The sequence below is a fragment of the Anser cygnoides genome, chromosome Z, assembly GCF_040182565.1.
Source record: "Anser cygnoides isolate HZ-2024a breed goose chromosome Z, Taihu_goose_T2T_genome, whole genome shotgun sequence".
Lineage (NCBI taxonomy): Eukaryota > Metazoa > Chordata > Aves > Anseriformes > Anatidae > Anser > Anser cygnoides.
The window spans coordinates 68,634,805-68,659,189 of record NC_089912.1 but is presented as its reverse complement, the minus strand read 5'-3'; the positions used below and the strand labels follow the sequence as shown (position 1 = coordinate 68,659,189).

General features: G+C 42.6%; 1 protein-coding gene across 1 annotated transcript in view; it reads left to right on the top strand.

The window, feature by feature from the left end:
• The first annotated feature begins 3,190 nt into the window (after positions 1-3,190).
• Positions 3,191-24,385, top strand: part of PLCXD3 (phosphatidylinositol specific phospholipase C X domain containing 3) — a 91,625-nt gene continuing 70,430 nt past the window's right edge. The window contains exon 1 of the mRNA XM_048048453.2: positions 3,191-3,427. Coding sequence (XP_047904410.1) covers positions 3,325-3,427 — 103 coding nt within the window. The 5' untranslated portion in view covers positions 3,191-3,324. The remainder of the gene's footprint in view (positions 3,428-24,385) is intronic.

Genomic DNA, 24,385 nt, shown 5'->3' with positions numbered 1-24,385 from the left:
GGGTCAGTGTTGGGGCCCATCCTCTTTAATATCTTTATGGATGGCTTGAATGAGGGAATTGAGTGCACCCTCAGTAAGTTTGCAGAGGACACCAAGCTGGGGGGAAGTGTCGACCTGCCAGAGGGTAGGAAGGCCCTACAGAGGGATCTGGACAGGTTGGGTCGACGGGCAGAGGCCAGTGGGATGAGGTTCAGCATGGCTAAGTGCCAGGTCCTGCACTTTGGCCAGAACAACCCCATGCAGCACTACAGGCTTGTGACAGAATGGCTGGAAAGCTGTGCAGAGGAAAAGGCTCTGGGGGTGTTGGTCGATGCTCACCTGAACATGAGCTGGCAGTGTGCCCACATGGCCGAGAAGGCCAATGGCATCCTGGCTTGTGTCAGGAATAGTGCAGCCAGCAGGACCAGGGAGGTGATCATCCCCCTGTACACTGCTCTGGTGAGGCCGCGCCTCGAGCACTGTGTTCAATTTTGGGTTCCTCAGTACAAGAAGGACATCGAGGCCCTGGAGCATGTCCAGAGCAGGGCTACGAAGCTGGTGAAGGGCCTGGAGCACAAGTCCTGTGAGGAGCGGCTGAGGAACTGGGGTTGTTTAGGCTGGAGAAGAGGAGGCTCAGGGGAGACCTTGTTGCTCTCTACAACTGCCTGAAAGGAAGGTGTGGGGAGCTGGGGGTCGGCCTCTTCTTGCAGGTAACTAGCGATAGGACTAGAGGGAATGGCCTCAGGTTCAGGTTAGAAATTAGAGGTCACTTCTTCTCAGAAAGAGTAGTCAGGCCTTGGAACGGGTTGCCCAGGGAGGTGGTGGAGTCACCGTCCCGGGGGTGTTTAAGAAAAGGTTGGACGTGGTGCTTAGGGACGTGGTTTAGTGGGTGATATTGGTGGTAGGGGGACAGTTGGACCAGGTGATCTTGGAGGTCTTTTCCAACCTTAATGATTCTGTGATTCTAAATCAGTTAAAATCCGTAAAATAGGTTTAGGCCAAACCAAAGTAAGCTGCTCTTCAACCAAGAGAGGCATTTGCTCTGTTTTTTATTAAGCTCTTCCCAAACACGGATGATTCGTTATGCTGAACTTACAGATCACTGAAACGCTCAACAGAATGCTACCTTTTTAAGTCAAAAATTCCACATAAGTGTTTCTTCAAGTTGCTAGAGAAAATATTTCCTACCTTCTGTCCCATTGGAGCTTCCTCTCCTGCACCACTTCCCTCTAAATTACTTATGTGTGCTTTCTCAGAAGTTCATAGGGAATCACTGACAGATTTCAAGTCTGCTATCTTAGCAGTTACAGTACATTAGAAACAGAGGCAAACCTCTTCAACATGGTTAGTGTGAGACATACTAGGGGGGACTGGTTTTTAGAAAATGGTTTGAAAATCCAGACCTTTAAGAAATCCTGCTTTGCATACTGAAAGACAAAAAAGCAGATACAAAAGCTCCAATTACCTGTGGAAGCAAAGGCCCACAAATTTCTAGCCATTGCAAAAAGGGACACTTACAGTTCTCCAGTAAAGTAGAAAGCATTCCTGAGAGACCTGGAATGATATCAGATAGTTCTAGCATTATTATAAAAAATAATACATCAAAAAATGATGGGACTTTCATGTATTTGTTTTATTTTGCTCTGAGGTAGACCCAAAGCTTTAGAGACTGAAAGAGATCAACAGTAGTTATTAATAACATGTTTAACCTTTCAAAAAGCAATATACATCAGTTTTGTGTCCGAAAAGATAGAACACATAGTGGAGTGGATAAAAATTCAGCAGCAGTTTTCCAGGTAACCAGTGCAATCCATTAATAACATTGCCACTTAAACTGATTGGGTCCAATCATGTTAATAAAAATATTCATTACCCCTCATTTGAATGCTCTCTGGAAATTTATAAGTTTTGACTATTATTTCTTACCATCTTTTGAAGATGAAGTAAAGCAGCATCTTCCTTTTCTATGTCATTAGTGGGTTTTATGTCTTCATATTCAAAATCTGGACTTTTTTTTTTTTCCCATGTTTACTAATACTGGTGATTTTGGAAGGGGCAGATTAGCATACTAATAAGCAGGGAGCTAACACTGCAAAAATTAAACCTGTCACCATGACTGTATACTCTGTCCCTTTTTTCATGTACTACCAATTGAGATCCAATGTCTCTCACAAGGTCAACCATCTGTTCACATTTCTGCACACAGATCCCACCTTAAGAGCTGTTTCTATTGCAATAAGTGAGTCAGCAATTTTCCTTTTTTTGAATATCTCAGAAATATTCAGTCATTTTACAAAAAATCCTTCTTTTGTATTGTGCCTGAAGCAAGAGGCTTTTTTGTTTGTTTTGTTTTGTTTTTCAAGCTTGCACTGAAACAGAAATAATGGTTATTAATAATTGCTCCTTCCATGCTTACTTCCAAAGCCAGCTGCTATTGAAAATGTTGAGGAAAAACACAAACTACAGGACCAGAGCTGGCTCTCCTAGGACTTCAGGGCAAAGCAAGCATTGCTTGTGGATCTCTTCAGGCATTGTTTATGGCAGATCCACCAGGTGAACATCTCCAGAACTCCACACACATATCACCTACTAGCTACTTTAATAAAACATAAGCAGTCACGTTGAGGTCAAAAGATCAGGATTGTTTTAACAGCTCAAGATGGTCACTGAGCTTTATCAGCTTCACTAATTCATTGATCCAAAGGCAGAAATAAAATTGCTTTGCTAATGCCAACATTTAAGAAGCTGCCTCTTGAAATAAAGTTTGGTTGGGAATGAGAGTGTATGATACTACTTTACACCATCTTCAAAGGCTGCTATAAAATCACAGACCCTAAAAAATCAGATCTTGGAAGCGCGTTCAGGTAAGGAGCGATGTTTCTTAATGCAACACACTGCACAGAGTTTATATGACGAGCAGGGCAACCTGAGGCAGTCATGGGCTGAGAGACCCCTCCGCGGGCCACCTGTCCCAGCACAGAAGGCATTTATTTAACCCACCTCCTGCCGAGCTCAGGGGGCTGTTACAGACCCCACGGGTCGCCCTGAGGAAGAGGAGGCAGCCGACCCCCCCCGAGCGCCCTTCCAGGAACAGGCCGAGCGCCAACGCCGGGGGGGCCCTGAGGGGAAATGGCGGACCCCGGCAGCCACCTGGGGGGCGGTGGCACCGGGAGCCGAGCGGAGCCCGGCGGGGTGTGAGAGGGCGGCGGCCCCGCGGGGGAGAGGCGGCGAGGAGCGGGGCGGTGCCGGGCGGGCGGAGCCGGGCCGGGCCGGGCCGGGCTGGGCTGAAGCGAGAGAGCGAGCGAGCGGCTGGCGGTGGGAGAGCGGCAGGGGCACGGCAGCGGCATGGCTTCGTCGCAAGGCAAGAACGAGCTGCGTTTCGCCGACTGGATGGCAGCCCTGCCCGACAGCATCCACGGCACGCCGCTCACCAACCTGGCCATCCCAGGTAAGGGCCGCCCCGCGGGTCCCTCTGCCCCTCGCCGCCCCCGGGGCGCTGGGGAAATGGCGGTGGGGGGCTGCCGCGGGGGGGCGACCCCGACGCCCCCCCGAGGGACGCCGTGCTCTGGCGGCGGCTGGCCCCTCGCCCGGGATATCGCGGGGTCGGGGCCGGGGTGTCGGAGCCGGGGTCTCGGAGCCGGGCCAGAGCCGAAAACATCAGGAGAAAAAAATAAAAATAAAAAAAAAAAGCGTGTGGTATTGCTGCCCGGGCTCCATCCCGGCCGCAGTTCCAGCGGCACCGCGGCGTGCCGGCTGTGAACTCTGTGTCTCTCTTTCTCTCTTTCCTGGTCCTGGACTTTCGCATCCTTTTCCTCAGGAAGATGAAAGCCGAGGCTGCACTCAGGCAGAGCAGGCGTCGCAGTCCAGAGCGCTACAGGGCTGGGGCGGCCCTTGTGAGGGGCACCTCACCTGCCAAACCTCTTCTCCACCACCCCGTCCCCTCCACGATCCCCTCAGGAGCAGGGCTTCAGGGGTGCTGAGGTGTCTCAAAATCCCCCCTAGGAGAAATGTCCACTTCTTGCAAGTTTTGTGTAGCAGCTGCTTGCGTTTTGTAACAATGGTCAAAGAGGGTCTTAATATTTAAGTCCGTAGAATTGTAGCAGCATTTTTACTAGAGCATGTCCTCAGTAATTGCTCTGTTCAAATGCAGGTGTGCTGCTTTAAAACACTTCATGCATCTCGTAGTCTCTTACGGTTTATGCAAGCTATGGCTAGCATTTTTACTTGCTACGATATTTTATTTATTTATTTATTGCTGTTGGTTGAATGCATGGTGTAAAAACCTGCCCCTCCTCAGCACAGGAAACCAGCATCTGTAACCGTAACTTGATGTATGTCAAGCCCTGCTGGAGCTATAAAAACCCTTTGGTGTTAATAACTCTTCCACAACCCATGGGCTGTAGGTTATTCTTACAGAATACTGTCTGTGATGAGGGGTGAGTTGGTTTGCATTCATTGGGTCTTTACAAGTTAAATATATTGTTTTAGTCTTTTTCTTGGTTTTGAGATCGCGATCAAACTTACTTGTGTGAAATTGCTTAAGAAGTACATCAGCATTAACTGGTTTCCTTGGCTGAGGCTTTACCTGGGCATCTCTCACCAAGCGCTCGCAGTTACTTTTTCATAGCCTTTTTGTAAAATACAGGGCAGGTTTTCACAGTAGACCTATCTCAGAGCTTTGGTGCAGCTTAGGCAGTAAATAATACAGGCTTTCAGACGTTTTATTAACATGTCTGAATTGTTTCTTAAAAAATAACCTCGTGCAGACTGTGAGTGCCAGTTAATGCCAGTACACCATTAAGCAGTGGGCAGGTTCTGCAGCCTTTAAGTGCGGACAGTGACCCCTCATATTGACAGAAGGGTTTTCTTCTTGTAACGGTGATGTGTGCAATCTTGTCTTTTGCGAAATAAGCCTCAAAACTTCTATTACTTCTGTGGCATATGGTGGAGACCTTTGAAGTTTGCCCTTCTGTTGACAGAAATTGACATAAACCTCATTTGTTTGTCTATTTTGCTTTTAAAATGCCATCTTTGGAAAAAAGAGCTGTCTGGGGAGTGGGGAAGTACAGCTCGAAAATTTGTCCCTATCAGAGCATGCCACACAGGCTCCGTGGGTATCAGTGCAGTTGAAGTAGTAGTATCTTCTGAAAGTAGATTTATTATCACGTTCAACATACGCAGCATGGAAATACACAATGTTAGTGCAAAGACAAACCTGGCATTGATTTAATCCGTCAAGAACAAATAATATTTTAGACATTAATAATGTTTGTTTGCAGGTTTCTTCCCATATGACCTCAGCTGAACATTAATGCTATATGTTTGTTATAGCTATTAACATAAGTACTGCTACCCAAGTAGGTAATGTAAGGAGTGTGCAGAAGCAGAAACCTATTATGCCAGGTTTATAGTTTTAACATGAATTTTTAACTATTTTCGGAATCTAATTTTTCCAAATTTCCAATTACTGTCTTAATGCAGTCATAGAATTTTTGCTGTATCTTGTAAATAGCATTTTCTGTGCATTTATTTTTCTTTTCCATACCCAAAGAAGGAAACTGTAATTTTTTTTGTTGTTGTTCTTGTTTTTTTGAGTAGGATATAAGTTTTACTTGCAGCAGAAGGAATACTGACTTTGGACTTAATCCAGACAGATAGAATTCAGTTCAGGAGCCTGAGTAACAGTCCAACGCTAACGTCAAGAAAACCAAGTATTAGCTTGAAAATATTAGAATGAATTTTCCAAATGGATGTATGGATTCCAAATTGATCCAATACGGGTGATGTCCCAGTATATTAGGGAAAAATGTTGTTTTATTAAAAGTCATTGGTACATTTCTTATTCTTTAGAAGGAGTACCTGGAACTGAGGTGGCGCACTGTGTTTGCACTAGCAAGCATGCAATACTTCAGCTGTTGCAGAAGAGAAACACCAAAAATGTAGCATTTTCTCATGATAGTATTTGAACAATTCTGTTGAAGGTAGTGCTCATATTATGTTTAAAAACATGATAGATCACACATAATCTGTTTTTTTTGTGTGTGTGGCTTTTGTTTTTTAATGGTCAGTTAAGCTTATGCAGGCACAAATATATACTGTTTATCAACACTTAAGCTTCTATAGTGTTGGATTTTGTCAGTATCCCAGTAAACCCATTCACTCGTTTCACTCTCTGCAACTCAGGCCAAGAATTTTTTGTGAGATCAGGAATCCAATAGAGTATGCAGAGATCCCTAACACCAGCTTTGTGTCAGCTTTATCTGTCAAACTTTTCCATTTGGATTTATTCCAAATATGAGGATAGTTCCATACACCATGGTGTTTCCTTTGGTTCTGCTGGCTGTATCTGTGCTCTCTTGTACTGCAAATGGCAGATTTTTCTCAAATGAAGGATACCAGTAACAATTAATGGTATGCACTATGTAGAAACAACAAAATCTCTTAGCTACCAGGAAATAATACCATGCATATTTAATCTTCTATTGCTATGACAATTAGAACAATGAAGGGATATATTCAGCCTTAGGTGTGTGTCTCCTAGTGCTTGTAAACTCCCTCGTATGTTAAAAGATCTGCCTGGCTGAAGACGTAACAGTGTGGTTAAGGAAAAGGTGGAGGATTGTGGGTTGCTGCTTGGTTGGCTGCGGGGGTGTTTTATGGTTGTCAGTAAGGTGTAGCATTGTTGAATGCTTGTGTCTATTTGACCAGGGTAAGAAATAGCTTTCTGTAGATAATGTAGGTTTATAGAACTGTAATCTTTAGGCCCCCAAATTGAGGATAGAAGGCAAAGTATAGAGTCTGTTCTGCTGTAGTAATGCTCACTTCTTAATCCAGGTTGAGGACATGAGCTATGTGCAATGCAGTAAAATAGACGTCAGTAGGCAGCATTTCCTTGTGAATTGACCCACTTAATGATCAATTAACTTTATCTTATTGACAGTCTGGAAATACGCACGTAGTTTTACGAGTCTGAGGTTTTTATACAAATCATGTCTAATACCTTTTCCTCTAGTGCTGATACTCCAAGCTTCTGAGAAAGTCTTTAAGAATAATTTACAATGGAAGAAAGTGTTTTCCTTCCCAAATAGCTATTCCTTCCACCAAAATTGGTGCTTGCCTAAGATCAGCTTTATGAGCAATGCTGATGTGTGCTAGGGATGTCTATTGTTCACGTAGTGCAGATAAAATCTTCTGAATGAATTTAAGACCCTAAATACCTCTTGAGTGTCTCATTTTGAGAGCTGGGACTCTTCAAGCATTTGTTTCTTATGCGTTTTGTGCTTTCTTTGAGTAGATGAAACCTTTGGCTTCAGTGTATGCTCTTGTTGCCTCAGAATTCACTGTGAGCAATGCAATTCTCAGTGAAAATTATTTTCACAGTGATACCAGCTTGGCAGCAGCATTTGCTCAGTGTTAGTTCCTTAGGAGGAATGCACAGGATCTGAAGAGCATCTTTTGTTTCTCAGATGGAATTTTTTTTCTGTTTTGACCTATAAAGTTCTTTGTTCATCGGCCAGAAAGCAATTACTAGACACAGCAGAGCTAAAGTTGGCTCATTTTAAATGAGAAGGAGCTTTTGGCAGGTGGAATTTTTTTTATGCTACCCAAATTTAGAAAGAGGCTCAGAGACTTGAAATTTGTATTCCCTACTCTCCCACCATCATCATGCTTTGAAAAGAAAAAGTGAGACCTCACAAAGAATCACGTTATAAGAAGGGACGATGTCTGTCAGCGTCGAAGATTTTTAGTAAGTGTGTTAAGGTAGGGGAGATAGTGCCAGGAGACCTGGGAAAAGCATGTATGTTGTAACTGCAATATCTTAGCCATTTGTGAATGACAGCACTGCTTAAGTAATATAGCAGATCTTTTCCTAATGATACTTTAAATTCCTTTCTTTCATTGTAATATCTTGCAGATGTTTGAGTGATTACTTCTTGGGCGGACAATTCTCATTTTCAGCCCCATGGGGAACTTCTTTCATCTTTAAAAGGGCTAAAAATACTTCCATGTCAGTTACATACATACGCGACATTTTCACTTTTTAAGTCTTACTAGGAAGCTCTTTAATTTTGAGCCTGAAGAGTCAATAAATTGGATTACCTTAGAGTCAAGAGTGATGTATTTGGGAAGTGTCTGGGACCTGTTTCATCCTTATCTGTCCACTAGTGGTCAACAGAGTACCTTTTCTTTGCTTTCCAGGGTCTGTACAAAATTACTTCTGCTTAGAATTGGGAACTAATAATGCAGGTAACCTTATAAATAAGCTTATAATGCAAGTTGCTCACTTAGCTTTTGGCCTAGACATGAAAGCCTAGAAGAACTCTTTCCAGTGCACCCTCTGTTCTATTTCAGTGTTCTTCTATCTGAAATAAGTACTTCACACTTTATTTTCTGGTCTGAAAATGAAGATCATCGTAACTGACATTCCTGACTTTTTTCTTTTCCTTTGGTAGCTATTTTCCTGGTAATGAGCTTTTTTTCATCATTTACTGTATGATGAAAACCTCTCACTGGCCTTGCACCTGCTAATAGGTTATTACCAGTCTTTTCAGAAATATTTCTGTGACACAGTTTCTTGTAGAATTCACCATTAATTCCCCCTACCATGATGTGTTTCTAGTATGCAGAGAATGAAGCTGTATGGTTCCTCTTACTGCCATAGAAAATGGGCAGTTCAGGCCCTTAAGTTACTTGCCCATCTAATACAAGAAATAATTTGAAACCGCTTTTTTTCGGTTTCCCAGCAGGAGTTTCTTATTTAATAAAGCAGTCTCCTCTGCCTTAGTTCCCGCAGAGCTGGCTTCTTCTCTGACCCTCCTAGCATCCCACTATGTTGGCAGGTGCATCAGAGGAAAAGCCTGCATTGCCATCTGGAATTATTCCTTTCTTTCCACCTCACTGAATTTCTGTTTCATTTCATCTCTTGGCTGAAAACTTCCTTCCTCTTCTGTCTGTGTATCGGAACTGCACTTCTAACAATTTTTAACTCTGCAAATGTTTTATATTTGGTAAGTTTCTGCAGTTCTTACTGCATTACAACTTGTTCTGTATCTTTCATATGAAATGATACTGCCTTGCATATGCTCAGACATGCTCAAACATGCAAATAATTAAAAATGTAGGTGCGAAGCAGACCAAGTAATGAAAACACAACTTTAAGTAGAGGGTTTAGCCCTTACAGTGGGGTTATTGTATTTAAAAGGAAAACTGCAATCTCTGGAACTGCTCTGCAGATAGAGATTAACTACATTAATAAATACTTTTTGGATTTAGTAAAGATCAATATCTATTTCTAATATATCTATAATCAATATCTAACTAAAATTTTAGCAAATAGCAGAACTGTTAAACAGCAGTCTCTTCAAAGATCAGAACAGGGAGAATAAGGTCTGTACCCGTACATAGCTATTCAACAAAGCTTTCAGTACTGTACATAATCCTTCTGGACCAAATGTCCAGCAAACAGCTGGACAAATACATAATGCAATGGGTGAACAACTGGCCGATGGGTTGGGCTCACAGGGTTCTAGTAAATGGGGTTACATCAGGCCGGCGGACAGTCACCAGCGGGGTCCCACAGGGCTCCATTTTGGGTCCAGTTCTCTTCAATGTTTTCATGACTGACTTGAATGCAGGAATTGAAGGTAAACTGAGTAAGTTTGCAGATGATACAAAATTGGGAGGAGCTGTTGACTCCGTCGAGGGTGCAGAGGCCTTGCAGAGAGATCTTGACAAATGAGAGGGCTGGGCAATCACCCACAATGTGAAGTTTAACAAGAGCAAGTGCCGGATTCTGCACCTGGGATGTGGCAAACCTGGCTATACGTACAGAGTGAGGGATGAGAGGCTGGAGAGAAACCCCACAGAAAGGGATCTGTTTTTGGTTTATAGCAAGTTGAATGTGATCCAGCAGTGTGCCCTGGCAGCCAGGAGGGCCAACCATACCCTGGGGCGCATCAAGCACAGCACTGCTAGCTGATCAAGGGAAGGGATTGTCCTGCTCTGCACTGTGCTGGTGCGGCCTCACCTCTAGTACTGTGTGCAGGTTTAGGTGCCACAGTATAAGAATGACATAACTCTGTTAGAGAGTGTCCAAAGGAGGGCTACAGAGGTGGTGAAGGGTCTAGAGGGCAAGATGTGTGAGGAGCGGCTGGGGTCCCTTGGTTTGCTCAGCCCAGAGCAGAGCAGGCTGAGGGGAGGCCTCATGGCGGCCTGCAGCTCCCTCACGAGGGGAGCGGAGGGGCAGGCGCTGAGCTCTGCTCTCTGGGGACAGCGACAGGACCCGAGGGAACGGCATGGGGCTGGGACAGGGGAGGGTCAGGCTGGGGGTTAGGGAAAGGTTCTGCACCCAGAGGGTGCTCGGGCACTGGGACAGGCTCCCCAGGGCTGTGGTTACAGCATCAAGGCTGTCAGAGTTCAAGAAGCATTTAGACAATGCTCTCAGACACATGGTCTGATTTTTTGGTGGTCCTATGTGGAGCCAGGAGTGGGACTTGGTGTTCCTTCAGGGTCCCTTCCAACTTGGGTTATTCTGTGATTTTGTGATCTTGTTCCTTCAAAGTAGGTATAAATTATAGGTGCTTAGTTTGTGAGCATATCTGCTTGTGCAGTCTTTACAGTCTATGGGACACTGCAAATAATATAGTTTGGAAGAAAGAAGATTCAAAATCTGAAAGTTTGTTTTTTAATTTAAACTTTTGCAACTTTGAATGTATTTTCATTTGACCTACGGTAGCATATGTTGGTTTAATCTTCTTCCATTATTTTGAACAGCTGTATATTATCAACTGATAACTGTATGCAAGTACTGAAATGCTGGGGTAGGGATAAATCAATATAAACAAATGCATTATTTTCCCTTTTCAAGTAGCCTGCCAGAAATTGGAATCACTAGTGGTTTCCTCTAGGGGGATTTCAGTGATGAATAGTTTGTGTGCTTATTTTCATGTATATATGCTTGTGATGGAACACTGTACTGGTGCTGCTTATGTTTGCACAGCTAGACCAACAGAGGTCATATTTCACACCATTGTAGTAAGGGTTTGGTTTCTTTATTCAGTATAGGTACGTAGCAAAGAGATAGTTTGTGCTAAAAATGGTTGGGTAATCTGGAGCTCTGAAATAGTGTTATGTGTTTTTTTTTTTTGTTTTTTTACTTCTGACAGTAAAAATACAGAATTGCAGTTTATAACAATAGTAGCCCCTCCCTAAATTGTCATCCATCCAAAAGGCATGAAGCAAAGCTGAGGATCTTTTTTCCCTAGGAGATGAGTGCCTGGTAGATACCATGCTGAAAGGTGCTGAGTGCTGCCAGTTCCAGCGGGAGATGAGGGTACTTGGCCTTTCATCAGCTCAAGCCCAAGTGTTCTGAAAGGATCTTTTTGTAGTGTTCCTAACGTACCAAAATGTCATATCAACTTAAAAGGTGTTTCTCTTGGGGTGAAATGTAATATATTCTGTTTTCTTCTTTTGGAAGTACAGATTCTGTTTTTTCCTGTCTAGAATAAAACTGTGTCATGGTTTCCACCATGATCTAAAACAAATCACTGGAATGTTTTTCAGATGCTTTGCCACCTTTTAAAATGTCCCTGTTCCTATTATTTAATGTTTGATCTTTTCTTCATCTATTCTTTCATCTGTTTAGCTTGCATACCCAGTGCTTAAATGCTTCATCTTAGTGTTTCAACTATGAAACCAAGTATTCCAGAATACCTGGAATAAGAGAAAAAGAGGGAAGGAAAAACCAGATGCTCTTAGCAATGGTTCCAGACTTGGCTCCCCTCTGTCTGTAACACTTGGGATGTCTCAGGTGATTGGGGATGTATGACGAACTACTGCTACAAAGGTGAAAACCTATTCAGGAAGTTTACTGGATTATAAATTTTGCTAGTGATTCGAAAGAGCCAGGATAAAGGGCATTGAGCTAACCTGACCTTTAAATAACTTCTACAGCTGCTTTTTTAACAAAATGAAGCACAGTGAGTTGAGTAGTGTACTTTCTGCTTCTCTTTGTTGTGGTGCTATCATCCACAATGTATTAGGTTTTTTTTGTTTGTTTTGTTTTTTCATCATTTTTTTCCCCCTTTAAATCTTATTAAACATTTGGCAAGTACTTACAGTTTGGCAGCCATGCAATTTGCTTTTTTAACTACAAAAGGTTATGTTGTGGCTTGACCTGACAGGCAGCTCAGTACCACAGGGCCGCTCACTCACTCTACCCGGGTGCGATGAGGGAGGGAATTGAAGAGGTAAAAGAACTCACAGGTCAAAACAAGGACATCTTACCAGGTAAAGCAGAGGAAACCAAGGAATCCACTCACTGCTTCCCATCGGCAGGAGGTGCTTGGCCCCTCCCAGGACAGCAGGGCTCGTCGCCTGTAATGGTTTCTTGGGCAGACAAACACCATCACTCCGAATGTCCCCCTTTCCTCCTTCATTACCCCAGCTTTTATTACTGAGCACAGCACCCACGGTGTGGGACACCCCTTTGGTGAGCCTGGGCCAGCTGTCCTGGCCCTGTTCCCTCCCAGTTCCTGGTGCACCCCCAGCCCCTCGCTGGCCGGGCAACAAGAGGAGCTGAAACGCCCTAGGCTCTATGCAAGCACTGTTTGGCAATAACTAACACATTGGTGTGTTATCACCAGTGTTTTCATCCTAAATCCAAAACATAACATCATGCAAGCCTCTGTGAAGCAAATTAACCCTATCCAAGCCAAAACCATGACAGATTGCTAAACTGGGACTGAAGTGAGAGTATTTAATATGTGAGTAGTGTAGAGCGTTATGCAATCAGGCTGTTGGTTTACTGCCTCAAAATGTTTCAGTTTGCATTTACTAAATATGTCTGGTAAAACTGTATATTCCTCAAAAGTGAATTGCAAACGTGTGTGCATGGTCATACCAAAGCCGAATCATAGAATATCCCGAGGTGGAAGGGACCCATAAGGATCATCGAGTCCAGCTCCTGGCACCACACAGGTCTACCCAGAAGTTTAGACCATATGACTAAGTGCACAGTCCAATCGCTTCTTAAACTCCAGCAGGCTTGGTGCAGTGACTATGTCCCTGTGGGCAGCCTGTTCCAGTGTGCAAAAATCCTCTCAGTGAAGAACCTCTTCCTGATGTCTAGCCTAAACCTCCCGTGTTGCAGCTTGACACCGTTCCCTCGGGTCCTATCACTGGTGACTAAAGAGAATAGATCGGTGCCTGTCGCCCCACTCCCCCTCGTGAGGAAGCTGTAGGCTGCGTTGAGGTCCCCCCTCAGCCTCCTCTTTTCCAGCTGAACAGGCCCAGTGACCTCAGCCGCTACTCATACATCTTCCCCTCTAGGCCCTTCACCATCGTAGTAGCCTTCAAATGATATGTTCAGAAGATGTACTAACCAGAGAACAACTGGAATTTTCTGATGTTTCACTGTGGTGTCTGCCATTAAAAAGTAGAGAAGATATGGAGGAGTTTTAGCTTTTATTATCTGTGAAGGTGCTGTATGATCTTACAAAAGCTGTCAAAAATCTCTGCTGTCTTTTCCAGTGTAGACTAGGGCTATTAATCTCAGAAAGACTACTGGTGTTATGCTCCATGGGATGTGGAACAATTCACTCACCCCTAAACAGTTTTATAGGAGAAAGTAATTTTTTTTCTATTAGTGAATCATTAGTCAGTGCACTTGGGTGAGCTGGGGCTGGATGAGGCTATTCGTAATCAGAAATTCCTGTTATCCACAAAAAGAGGGAGGAGAGTGCTGACTGAAAGTTCTCCTGGAGGCAAAGATCTGACTTGGACATTAAATAGCAGATGTGGTGTGCATTCATCTCTGTATCCAGCTGCACTTAACAGCGTGTTTGGGGGTTGCATCATTGGATCCCCAGAACCTCCTATCCACAGATGTGCACTGGAGGTGGCTTTGCTCACTGCCTGTGTGTAACGGGCCTCCGAGTACAATGCAGGAGTCAGCAGCGTATTTTTTGGTCAAATGACTGTGCACTTAAATTCAGGATTATTTAGGCCATTTAAGTATGTGAATGCAAATCTGGAATTTTCCACTTCAGGCAGTGTTTTCAGGTGGTGTCTTTTTTTTGTTTGTTTGTTTGTCTGTTTTTCTATGTAGTACTACAACTTATTCTCCGATTTGCCTTGTCATCTCTAGAGCTGAAATGGAGGCTTTTGCAGTGCCATGGAGATGCTTAGTTTTGATTAACTTTAATCTGCAAAACATAGCTCGATTGGAGTTCTGGCTTACCCTACATGCAAAATTGACAGCCTTTACCCTTTCCAGTAGGAGAGGTTGTCTCAGATGAGTCCTGTCTGTGCTGGGAAGAAGAAGTGCATGTATTTTGACCTTCCAGCCCATGCTTCAGAGCTTATCTAGTAGCACAGGCTTTTGCTGCAAGAGGGAGTTGGACTCGTGCCGTCAGCTAAGTGTTATTTAGGACATGTGCCTAGTGAGTGTTTTGAAAAACATATTTTATAAGTTGACAATAAATAAGTAGAAATCAAGCCAGCCTCAGTACTTTTTGGATGTAGCTGTCTTACAGGGGAAACAAGCCAAGGGACACTGTGGAGGACATGAACAGTGCATGTGCAGTAGAATACTGTTGTTTCTAGTGTGTAAGAAGCAGGAAACACTTTGGCAATCGCAGTGTATAATATGGAGAACGCTGGGTATTCTTCTAAGGTCACTTTTAATGAAGTGGCTGTTAGTGATGCAGCCTCTTCGGGATGGAAATAGCATGAGTATGAACTGATACAAACAGACACCGAGTTGTCTGAGAGCTCAGGACGGTGTGGTAGTGGTAATGAGGAGACGTGATTTGCTTTTGGCCCATTCTGCATTTGGTCCTGTTGGGTCCCCCTGCTTTGCGGTGACTGGGACAAATCCCTAAACGACTTGTCTGGTTTGTCCTATGATTTAAGTTCCTGGCTGTTGGGAAGTGTACTGTCTACACCACAGAATTACTAATTTGCTTTGAGGCTGCATCCTTTACAGAACCAGGAATGATCTCTGGCTTTGGAAAGGGACTTCCAAAGTGTTGCAGGAGTGCCCTATTGGTACACAGACAAATAGACTTAATGAGGATTAAACTGAGCTGGGGTTAGGTTATGTGGCCGTGTGTAAGACAAGGCTAAGAACTGCTCTGCCGAATGAGATCAAACTTGTGGTTGGCTTAGGGAACTGACTTTGCCATCTGCTGTGGCCTGTGCCCATTACTCTTCTGGCCTGTGCATTTCTTGGAGCAAAAGGTGGCATCCAGATTGTTAAGTCGTATAATCCTTGATGGATTTTTTTTTTTCCAGATAGCTTTCAAGGGATTGCCATGTCCCTTAGACTGTGAGTAAGGTTCAGTCAGAGTCTTTCCATATTCCCCTTGCCCATTGGAGAATGCAGGGTTTGCAGGACCATGAGGAGAGGACACAAGGCTTTATGACACTGCGGATCAGTGATGGGAGAGCTTAACTGAGACAAGAGGGGATGGAGAGAAGTTTGGTTCCTTGCCTCTGCAATTGCTTAGGTTTTTGACAGCAAATAGATGCTGGAAATAGCGACAGAAGGTGTGCTGGGAGCAGCAGCTGCAGCTTGAGTTTCTCCACAGCTGAGCGTGGCAGTGTGACAGTGATGGAGGTCTTGTTCCTGGTCTCCTGGAGCCCGTGAAGCTCTGACTGGTGCAGACTTGGAGGGGGAAGTCTGGAAGTTGTCCTCTTTGTTCCACCAACGCTCAGCAGCCTCTGGCTGCTTACAATTCACATAAGTGAACATTCCCCAGCTTTGGAGGAGGAAAGCATCTTTCTGAATCTCATGCATTGTGCCGCTTACCCTAGAGGGGCTAACATTTGTGGTGGCATATGTCCAGTCCAGCTTGCTTCTCAAGTCTTCAGGCAACAATAGGCCACCGCTGCAATGTTCGGAACTGGATTTTATCTTTCTTTGGCATTGCTTCCCCAGATGTGCCAAGAGATAAGGTTTCTTAATCTTCAAAACACCTTTGTCAGAGTGAAATAGCTTGAATTTTATCAGAGAGAGAGGTGGTGGTGGTGTTTTGTTGTCATTTTAAGCTTTTAATAATAAGTGCTTTCGTATTTTGAATAGCACTCAGAAGTGCTGATAAACAAACAAACTTAGTGCATTGAAAGCAACTTCTGAGTCAAGTGGGAGATAATGCCCTTTCCTTTCAAAATTACTGTTGTCTTCAAAAGTATCTGTTCTTGGAACACAGAAGCACAGAAGGTAAACGCAGACTGTTTGCATTGAGCTTTCTTTCATCTATCATTTTATTAAGTGTGCAGTATGAACCGAAGATACTTTGTTAGAGGATATGTAAAGTAAGTGGAAGAATGGAAGCATATTTTTCTAACACAGAAATCCTTTAAAAATAAATGGGGGGAGTCTAGCATTCATGTCTCTCAAACTTGAATAATAAATTGTGAACACTGTGTTAATCTAGGAAGCAAATTAGTGCATTTTCAAAGCTTCCAACAATGTATGAGTAAACCAGGAAGGGCTGTCTGGAGGGAGGGAAACAAATATTAAAGTAAGCTTTTTGCTGGAGTTCAACTCATTTCATAGGTATGTTTGTTTGGTTTGGTTTTGGATGTTTGGTTGGATAATAGAATTTACCAGCTGCTAGGACAAATTTTGAACTCGCTGCTGCTGGGCCTGGTTTCCCACTATCATGTACCATGTGTCGTAAGTTCAGAACTGTATGAAATGCCACTAAATCAGGGCAATTACTCTGTGTTTTTACCTCGCATGGTGTATTTAGCTATGTGGTAGGGAACAGAGTCTCTTTTGGTTAGCTCTTGATGAATAAATTGCTCTAAGCAGCTAAAGAAAGCAATGCTGATTAGGTGATGGACTTAAATATGACCCTGTTAAAATACCCAATGCAACTTACTTGTCAGAGGGATGAGTACCAGCTTGTGTTGCTTCCAGTCTCCAACTGCACCATTATTAAATAGCTGCATGAAAGGAAAAATAATCTGTCTTCAAAGTGCTGGAGAATTTCAAAAGCTTTATAACTTAGCCTTATCCAGAAATTCTTTGTCTTTCATTATGACCTAAATATAAATTAAGGAAAAACTAGAACAGAAAAGCAGGATTTGAGATCTTACCTACTGCATTGTTAAAGTCAACTGGCAGATGCCCTGCAATGACTAATGGTGCTAGATCAGGCCTTTGGTTTGTTGTTGTAGTGGGTTAAGGAATGTACAGAAGAGAAGGAAGTCACAGGTAATGTAATCCTTGTTTGAGACAATGTGTTCCTGAAATATCACTAAGTATACTTTGGATTTGGTCTGCATCATAATGGTGAATGAAGCCAGTTGGCCTTTCACAGACTTGCTCTGTTTTACTGTAAGAAAATATGAGGCTTTCAAATGCTTTAATGTTTACTTATAATAACATGTTAACACTGAGGCAGCAGTATTTCAAAACAAGCTAGCTTATTTTCAAAGCCTTCACGTAGCTTTTCAGGTGTTCACATACCTAAGCCCAGAGAACTCTTGGGACAGGTTGAGGTTATAACTTCTGGTTTTGTCTCCAGTCCAAATGTAGTGAGTACAAAGGGATTGAGATACACATAGAAACAGAAAATATTTTCCAAGAAAGGGCTTTAAAATGACTGTGGTGTATCTGAGGCGTATCTGAGGCAGTGTATGGTTGTTTCATGATAGCAGTATTGGTCTGTTTTCTGAAGCCCTGAAACACAAGGCTGTTTATTTTTTCTTTTGAGCACCTTCTTCCAGAAAATCAATCCTTTTGCTTTGATCTCTGTTTGATCTCTGATCTTGATAGGATTGTTGTGCGATAGCACTTGGTGTGGGATAATTTGAAACTAAGTAGTTTAAATATTTAAGTTTTGGGATGAAAGGGGAGAATAAAAGCTGTCAGAAAGAGCATTTGAAAACCAAAGAAAGCATTACAGTAACGTCAGCTAAATAGCAGGTTTGCAAGATCTGGAGAGAAGGAGCTGGCCAGTCAGCAATGGTTGTGCCTACTGTCCATGGGAGTGATGCCCCCACACTACCTGTTTTGATGAGTATTTCACGGGGCCATCCAGCAGCACTTCTTTCCTTCTCCCCAGGTGAATCATAACTGGTTTGTTTTATCCGCAGTCTTCAGTCCCTCATGCAAAGTTTCTGAGTGTGGGGTTTGTTTTCTGAAATGGAAATAGCTGAGGAAATTGCGCATCAGTATAGTCCTTGGTATATGCTATTGCTGAGGAGTGGGGGCACTCAGAAGCCTCCTCTTGCACTGTCTGAAAGCTTGGAGGCACAAGTAGTTTCACCTGTTCATCCAAAACCGTGCAAGAGACAGAATACAATATAGTAAGTTGAAAGGGGAATAAATATACTGTGGGCTGGAGGGATGAGTACAAGCAATTTAGGTTATTTCAAAATAATGTTTTTGTTACCCCTCAGTCAGCAGAGATGCATCTGTGTGACTTCTCGGGCACTGCAGAAGATGGAATAACCCAGGGAGGTTGTTTGCACTCTCCTCGTCCATCTCACTGATGCTGCGTATGTGGTTGTGTAAGACAACTGTAAATACCTGTTACCATCTCTCACAGATTCACAAAGAGAAGGAGATTATAAGAGAGAAGGTAGACTGCTGCTGTGTTCTCTTGTTAAATTTGTTGTATCAGCCTAGGGTATCGTCATGCTGTTTCACTGAAGCATCGTAAAGAAACTGAATTTCTGAGAATGCCGAGTCCCAATCTGCTCCTAAACCCAGGGGCTTCCACACAGATTAGAAGGTGAACGCTGCCAGATTCATCTCCATCTTTTCAAAGCATTGTTTCAGAAAACATCTGGAGTGCAACCCAGGAGTGGTTTGCTGACTGATTTTGCTTCTTAGACTTGAGCAAAAGCAAAGGAAAACAGAAAGAGGGGGCACAGGCATTATACTGTTATTAGGAAAATAAGTAAAACTTGCTATAACCAAAATGATACTTTACTGCTAAACAAAAAGGATATACCAGCCACTTCAGCAGATGCTGTGATCATATGTGGGCTCTGAAAAGACTGATTTATTTCTGTCATTTTAAGTATGTTCTGAAAATACATATTGTTGTGATATCACTATCCTTTAAATTTTACCCTCAGGATCTCTATTTGGAAAGAACTTCCTGTATACTGTTGCAGCACAGACCTTTCTTGCAAAAATAAATAAATAAAGCAACAACACTTGCTGTAGAGAAATTAAAGTAAAATGAGTGTTAAACCATACAGAAATAGGGTTTATGTGTGCTCCTAGCAGGACGAGGCTCTATTCTGAAGATTTGGCACAGAGACTGAGTTATTTTGCAGTATTCATATATTCCTTGAGTGCCAAGCTAGAATATTTAAAGTGAAAGATATTGAGGGAAGATGTCTTTATAGCTGCCAAGTTTAAATCAGTATATGGAACTGATGAGGGCCAAAAATGAAGTTTGCCAGTAGGGCTGTTTTTGTTGCCACGTGCATCTCGACAGTGAATGTGTGTTGACTTCAGAGTAAGTCTGAAGTATGTTTTGAGGGTGGAACTGATTGATGGCTTTAGGGGAAAAAAAAACATCCATAGGTTAAAACCCTTTTACTGTTGTGTTTTATATCTGTACATCTTGGTAGCAGAGCTTGTATCCAGTTGGTTTGAAAGGTTTTCAGATGAAGACAGCACTAACTTGGTGACATCGAGTTCTGGGCAGGGCTATTTTTTCACTATTAAAATGGCTGGGTCTTGTTTCATTTAATGTTTTTCATTACTAAGCTAGATGAGAACAAGCTCATTATTGAAATACAGGGATAATAACAGTTGAAAGAGGAAAACATTACCCCATCCTGCACCGCAGTGAAATGAACTTCACTTGGATAAAAATAAACTAATAGGTTGGGGCTGGACTGCAGAATAATTTTAAAGTTACTGGGCAGAAGAGGGACTTATGTAGTAATTCTGGAAGAGATCTGTAGGGGAATGATGGCTGTGATTTTAACACATGAGGCAGCAGGGGAGAAATTGCCATTGCAGGTCTCAGCTGCGTACTCTGAAGCGTTGTGTTTATGAAGAAGATGCCTGTATGATGCTGCTGCAAATGCAGTGTTGTATTTGTCGTTACTAAAAATAAAGGCAGAAATGGAAGCTGAAAGTAAAGTGTCAAAACCCTTAATCGTGCCTCAGTGCAAGGAGAGGGAGTGAAGTAGTAAAACTGCAAGGATAGTACCCAGATACAACTCTGGAAATAGCACTGAGATGAGTAAGAGGTAACAATGACAGGAAAATACGTTGTTGGTGGATTAACATACTACATGATTCAGAAAAAAAGAAATGAGGTATGATCCCCCTGAACTCCTTTAAACTTGGGTCACAAAATCTGCCTTGCTGTTAAACAGGAATTTACATAATACCAGGTAGGTGCCCAGCCTGACACCAGAAACACACTTTTCCCGTCCTTTACTTATCTTCAGGAAACACGAGTTAAAATGTGGTGTTTTTCAACCAAACTCAGCTGAAGTAATGAACTGTAAATCATGATAATCCATATATAAAAACTAGAGGGCTTCTGCAGGATCAAGCTTACACAGTCTTGTTGAGGCAGCAGCTTGGTATGACTTCACCATCACCTCTAGCTATCTTCGTATCTCGGTTCTCTTCCAATAGCTTCAGCTTTCAGGCTTCTTAGAAAAGCTACACTGCATGGGGATAATGTCAGATGGACTCCAGTGAGCACTGGGCATCAGCAGCACAGTAAGTCTCATTGATTTCTTCCAAACTGAGATCACCTTCTGGCAAAAAATATATATATACATTCTGGAGAAGTAATTTAGAGAATAGCAATTAATATTGTTTATTGTTGTTCATCAGGGACAAGACTGGAGGGGGTACTCTACATTCAGAGGGCTGCTAGTGCAAACTATGGGGGAGTTGCCGTAACTGGTGCTGTGTAAAAATTAATGCCCGCTAGTGCCTTGGGAAGGTGTTCTTGCCATGCTGTATAAAAAGCCTGGGCATGTATTGGAAGATTTAATTCTCTTACATGCCTTGACCTGCTCTCTGAGCTCTGCTCTGCAGGGGGCATCAGACTGTCAAAAAGTGATGCGCCTTTTCAGCGAAGTTTTGTGCTGAGTAGCTCTGTCTGGTAAATAGCCAAGATCTGTGACCTTGGAGCCTCTCTCTAGACGTTTTTGTGTATGACAGAGCATAGCCAATTGAATTACAACCTAATAATTACAGAGAAATCACTCCTCATCAAGGAGCAAATTTTGAACTCTTTTGCCACTGAGGTGTGTGTGGTTTTTTTTTTCCTTTCTCTTGCCACTGAGGTGTGTGTGTGTGTGTTTTTTTTTTTCCTTTGTTGTTATTGTTTGGTTTTTCTTTTTGCTTGAACGGGCTCTCTGGTAGGATGAGAACCGCAGTTGAGCCTTAACTAGCGATTGCCTATTGCTGTAATTCACATGAAAATTAAATCCTTAATGTTCCGCTGGAATCAAGGTGTATTCTGTCTTAACAGAATCGAAAGCTGGGCAGATGCAAGGAGATGTGCCAACAATTAAATGCAGTGCTTCTTTACAAGGTGTGGTAGCACTTGTAGGTTAGCTGTCCCTAAGCCATGAGGAACTGTGAACACCTTACCAAACGCTGTACCAGAGCTGATTCCTGACTGCCATGCTGCCTGTAGATTGCTTCCCATCATTCGTGAGCTAGGCAGTCCGAGGCATTGTTTTTGGCTACTGCCTACACTGTCCTTTACCACTGTGCCAGCACTTCAGCCTGAATCACATGGAGGACCCTCTGAGAGATCCAGGCAGGGAGAAAATGTGATCCCTCTGTGTGTGGTTCCAGGGTGCTAGTCATGCCATGTGATGCAGAATCACTTCCATGAGATGGAGGCAAACTAGTGGTTAGATGATGTTGGAAGAAACAAGTGGTGTCTTCCTGTCTGAAGTTCATTTCGTATATTAAATCTATCAGGAATTATTTTTAAGTGTGTGTGTCTAGAGGTATGTGTGTGTGTAGATACATACAAACAGGCACTATTTTTTTTTTTATTTATTCTTACAGTTCCTAAGTGTGTGTATTATAATGGTGTGATGCCTGAGATATCAAATTACCTTGTTCTTTTTTGGAGAATGGTACTTATTTCCCAACCAGTTCCTGAATCCTGAATCTGCAAAGAAAAGAAAGAACCAAACCAAACCCCAGGAGATTACCACAGTATTTGTTCATCTGTCCATACTTTCTAAACAGCCCTTCCACCCCTAAGTAGTCCCCTTTTTACCTGTGTGAAGACATTATGCCTTTCAAAAAGTGGTTGAGGTTCACATGTGTGGCAGTGCCATTCTCTATGAATAAATGCATTTCTTTCTGTGCTTTGCTTCATAACACAGTGCTGTGGTTGCCTAAGCCGTGTGTGTCGCTGTGTAATCTGTTGCAGTGGAGTTTCAAAGCCTCAAGAAGAGCAAGTGGTGAGGCATTGCTCAGCCACAGGGAGGAGGGGGAAGCTGGTGGTGGAGGAGAGGACCAAATCCTTGCCGCTTCCTTGCATTTCAGCCCTGGTATCCTGAGGGTTCAGTTGAAAGTGATGTCCTGTAAATTATTGCATGAGCTGCCCCTTTACAGCTTTTAATGACGTTTTATTATGATATTAGAAATGATTAATTCCGGAGGAGGCCATTTGCTGCATCAAGACCATGAAGAAAATTAGTGTTAGAGACCCTGTGAGATTCATATTTTTGATGGAACTACCTCTTCCTACAGAGTATGAAAATGTTTCTGAGTCTGATTAAAGAATATGAGCAATGTTTTTGCAGGATGGCTCTCCTGTAGGAACATAACTATCACAGCATGCTCTGGGGGTAGTCAAGAAGTGAAATATAAATGTCATTTCTACTCCACATATATTCAGCTTGGAATTAAACTGTGTGCTTTTACCAATGAGGCTGCTAGCACAACTGATGGATTGAGAAATGAAATCTGTTAAAGCAAGATTAGAGTTCTTTCCAGAAAAAAAAAAACACTTGAGGTTTCAGGGTTGCTGTAGAGTCTATCAAACGCAATAATTCTGTGTCCTGAACTGATTTCTTGTGTGCTATGTAACAGTCCAACCTAAGTAATCATTATCTATAGTGGTCTTAGAAGTCTGTAGAGACCCTGATCTGAAATCCCTGAAGACTGTCATCTCTTTTCCAGTAAGTTCCGTGTTGTCAGGAAAAAACAAAAACAAACAAACAAACAAAAACCTTGGAAAGTAAGATACCTTTTTTTATTTGCAGTTGAAAAAAGACAAGGGAAAAGGAATGCTTTATTTAGGGTGGAAAAATACTCACTTTCTGATTTTAAAAAAGTTATAATACAGTTATGAGCCAACTTAACTGCATGAAATCAGTAATGGCCAGACACCTCAAACATAAAGAAATATTTCAAACCAAGACATTGTTTACAGCACCATGTAGATAGATGTACTAGTATCTCCTTCTCACCTTGCTGTCCAGCAGTGACTGTGTTTGCAGATTCCTGGGGAAGGGCAAGAACAGAGGCAAGCAGATCTGCTACTTCCCTTGTACATTCTCGGAGTTTGCAGCTACTGAAAATAGCACAAGCTTACTTCTATTTCACTGAAATGCTTGTGCATCTTCTAAATCTTGAGGTGGTGCTAGGTCAAGAGGCATGTTCTTTCAAGATAATGAAAAAGTCCAGCTAGTTCTGTTCAGAACACCTCTGAGGTTGAAATAACTCTTTATACTGTGACTTTCTCTGGATTCGAGTTTTTTCAAACTTCTGGGTTGTTTTACAAATAGGACATTTCGTGTAAAGGACTAATTTGCAGGGAGCTGGATGCCCCTGTACAGAGTACTGTACTCCAGTGAAACTCTCCAGATTAACCTCCTATTTTAAAGGTGTTTGAAAATGGAACAAATTTCTAGTTGAAAGCTTCCTTTTCTGTGACATCTGTAATAGAGATTTAAAAAACAACAACAACAAACACGCTTGCCACACATTGCACTCTTCTGTGAGTGTGGACCTGGATCAGAATCAGGACTTGCAGGATGGAAACTCTTGAGAGTGGCAAGAGGAGCTGTACATACCTGAGAACTACACACGTTTCTGCCGCCAGCGTTTTCAGCCCACTTCTCTTCTGTAGTTCGTTGTTGCTGGCTGTCGTTGTTGAACAGCCTATATCGAATTCTGTTTGGATTGCTGTGAATCTGCAGTTGTGGTCTGTTAATTCCCTCGGATGTTTGTTTTGTGAACCAACTATGTAAGCTTACTTTCCTCCAAAATAATATGCTGTAGGCATTCTTGAACAGTAAGATATGTGAGCTTAGATCAATGGAATCACACACTTAAAAATAAATAAGTAATTCTGATTTAAGTAGTAGGAAATATTTTATGAAGTGGACAATACATCTCCTTAGTTTAGGATCAGTGATGTTACAA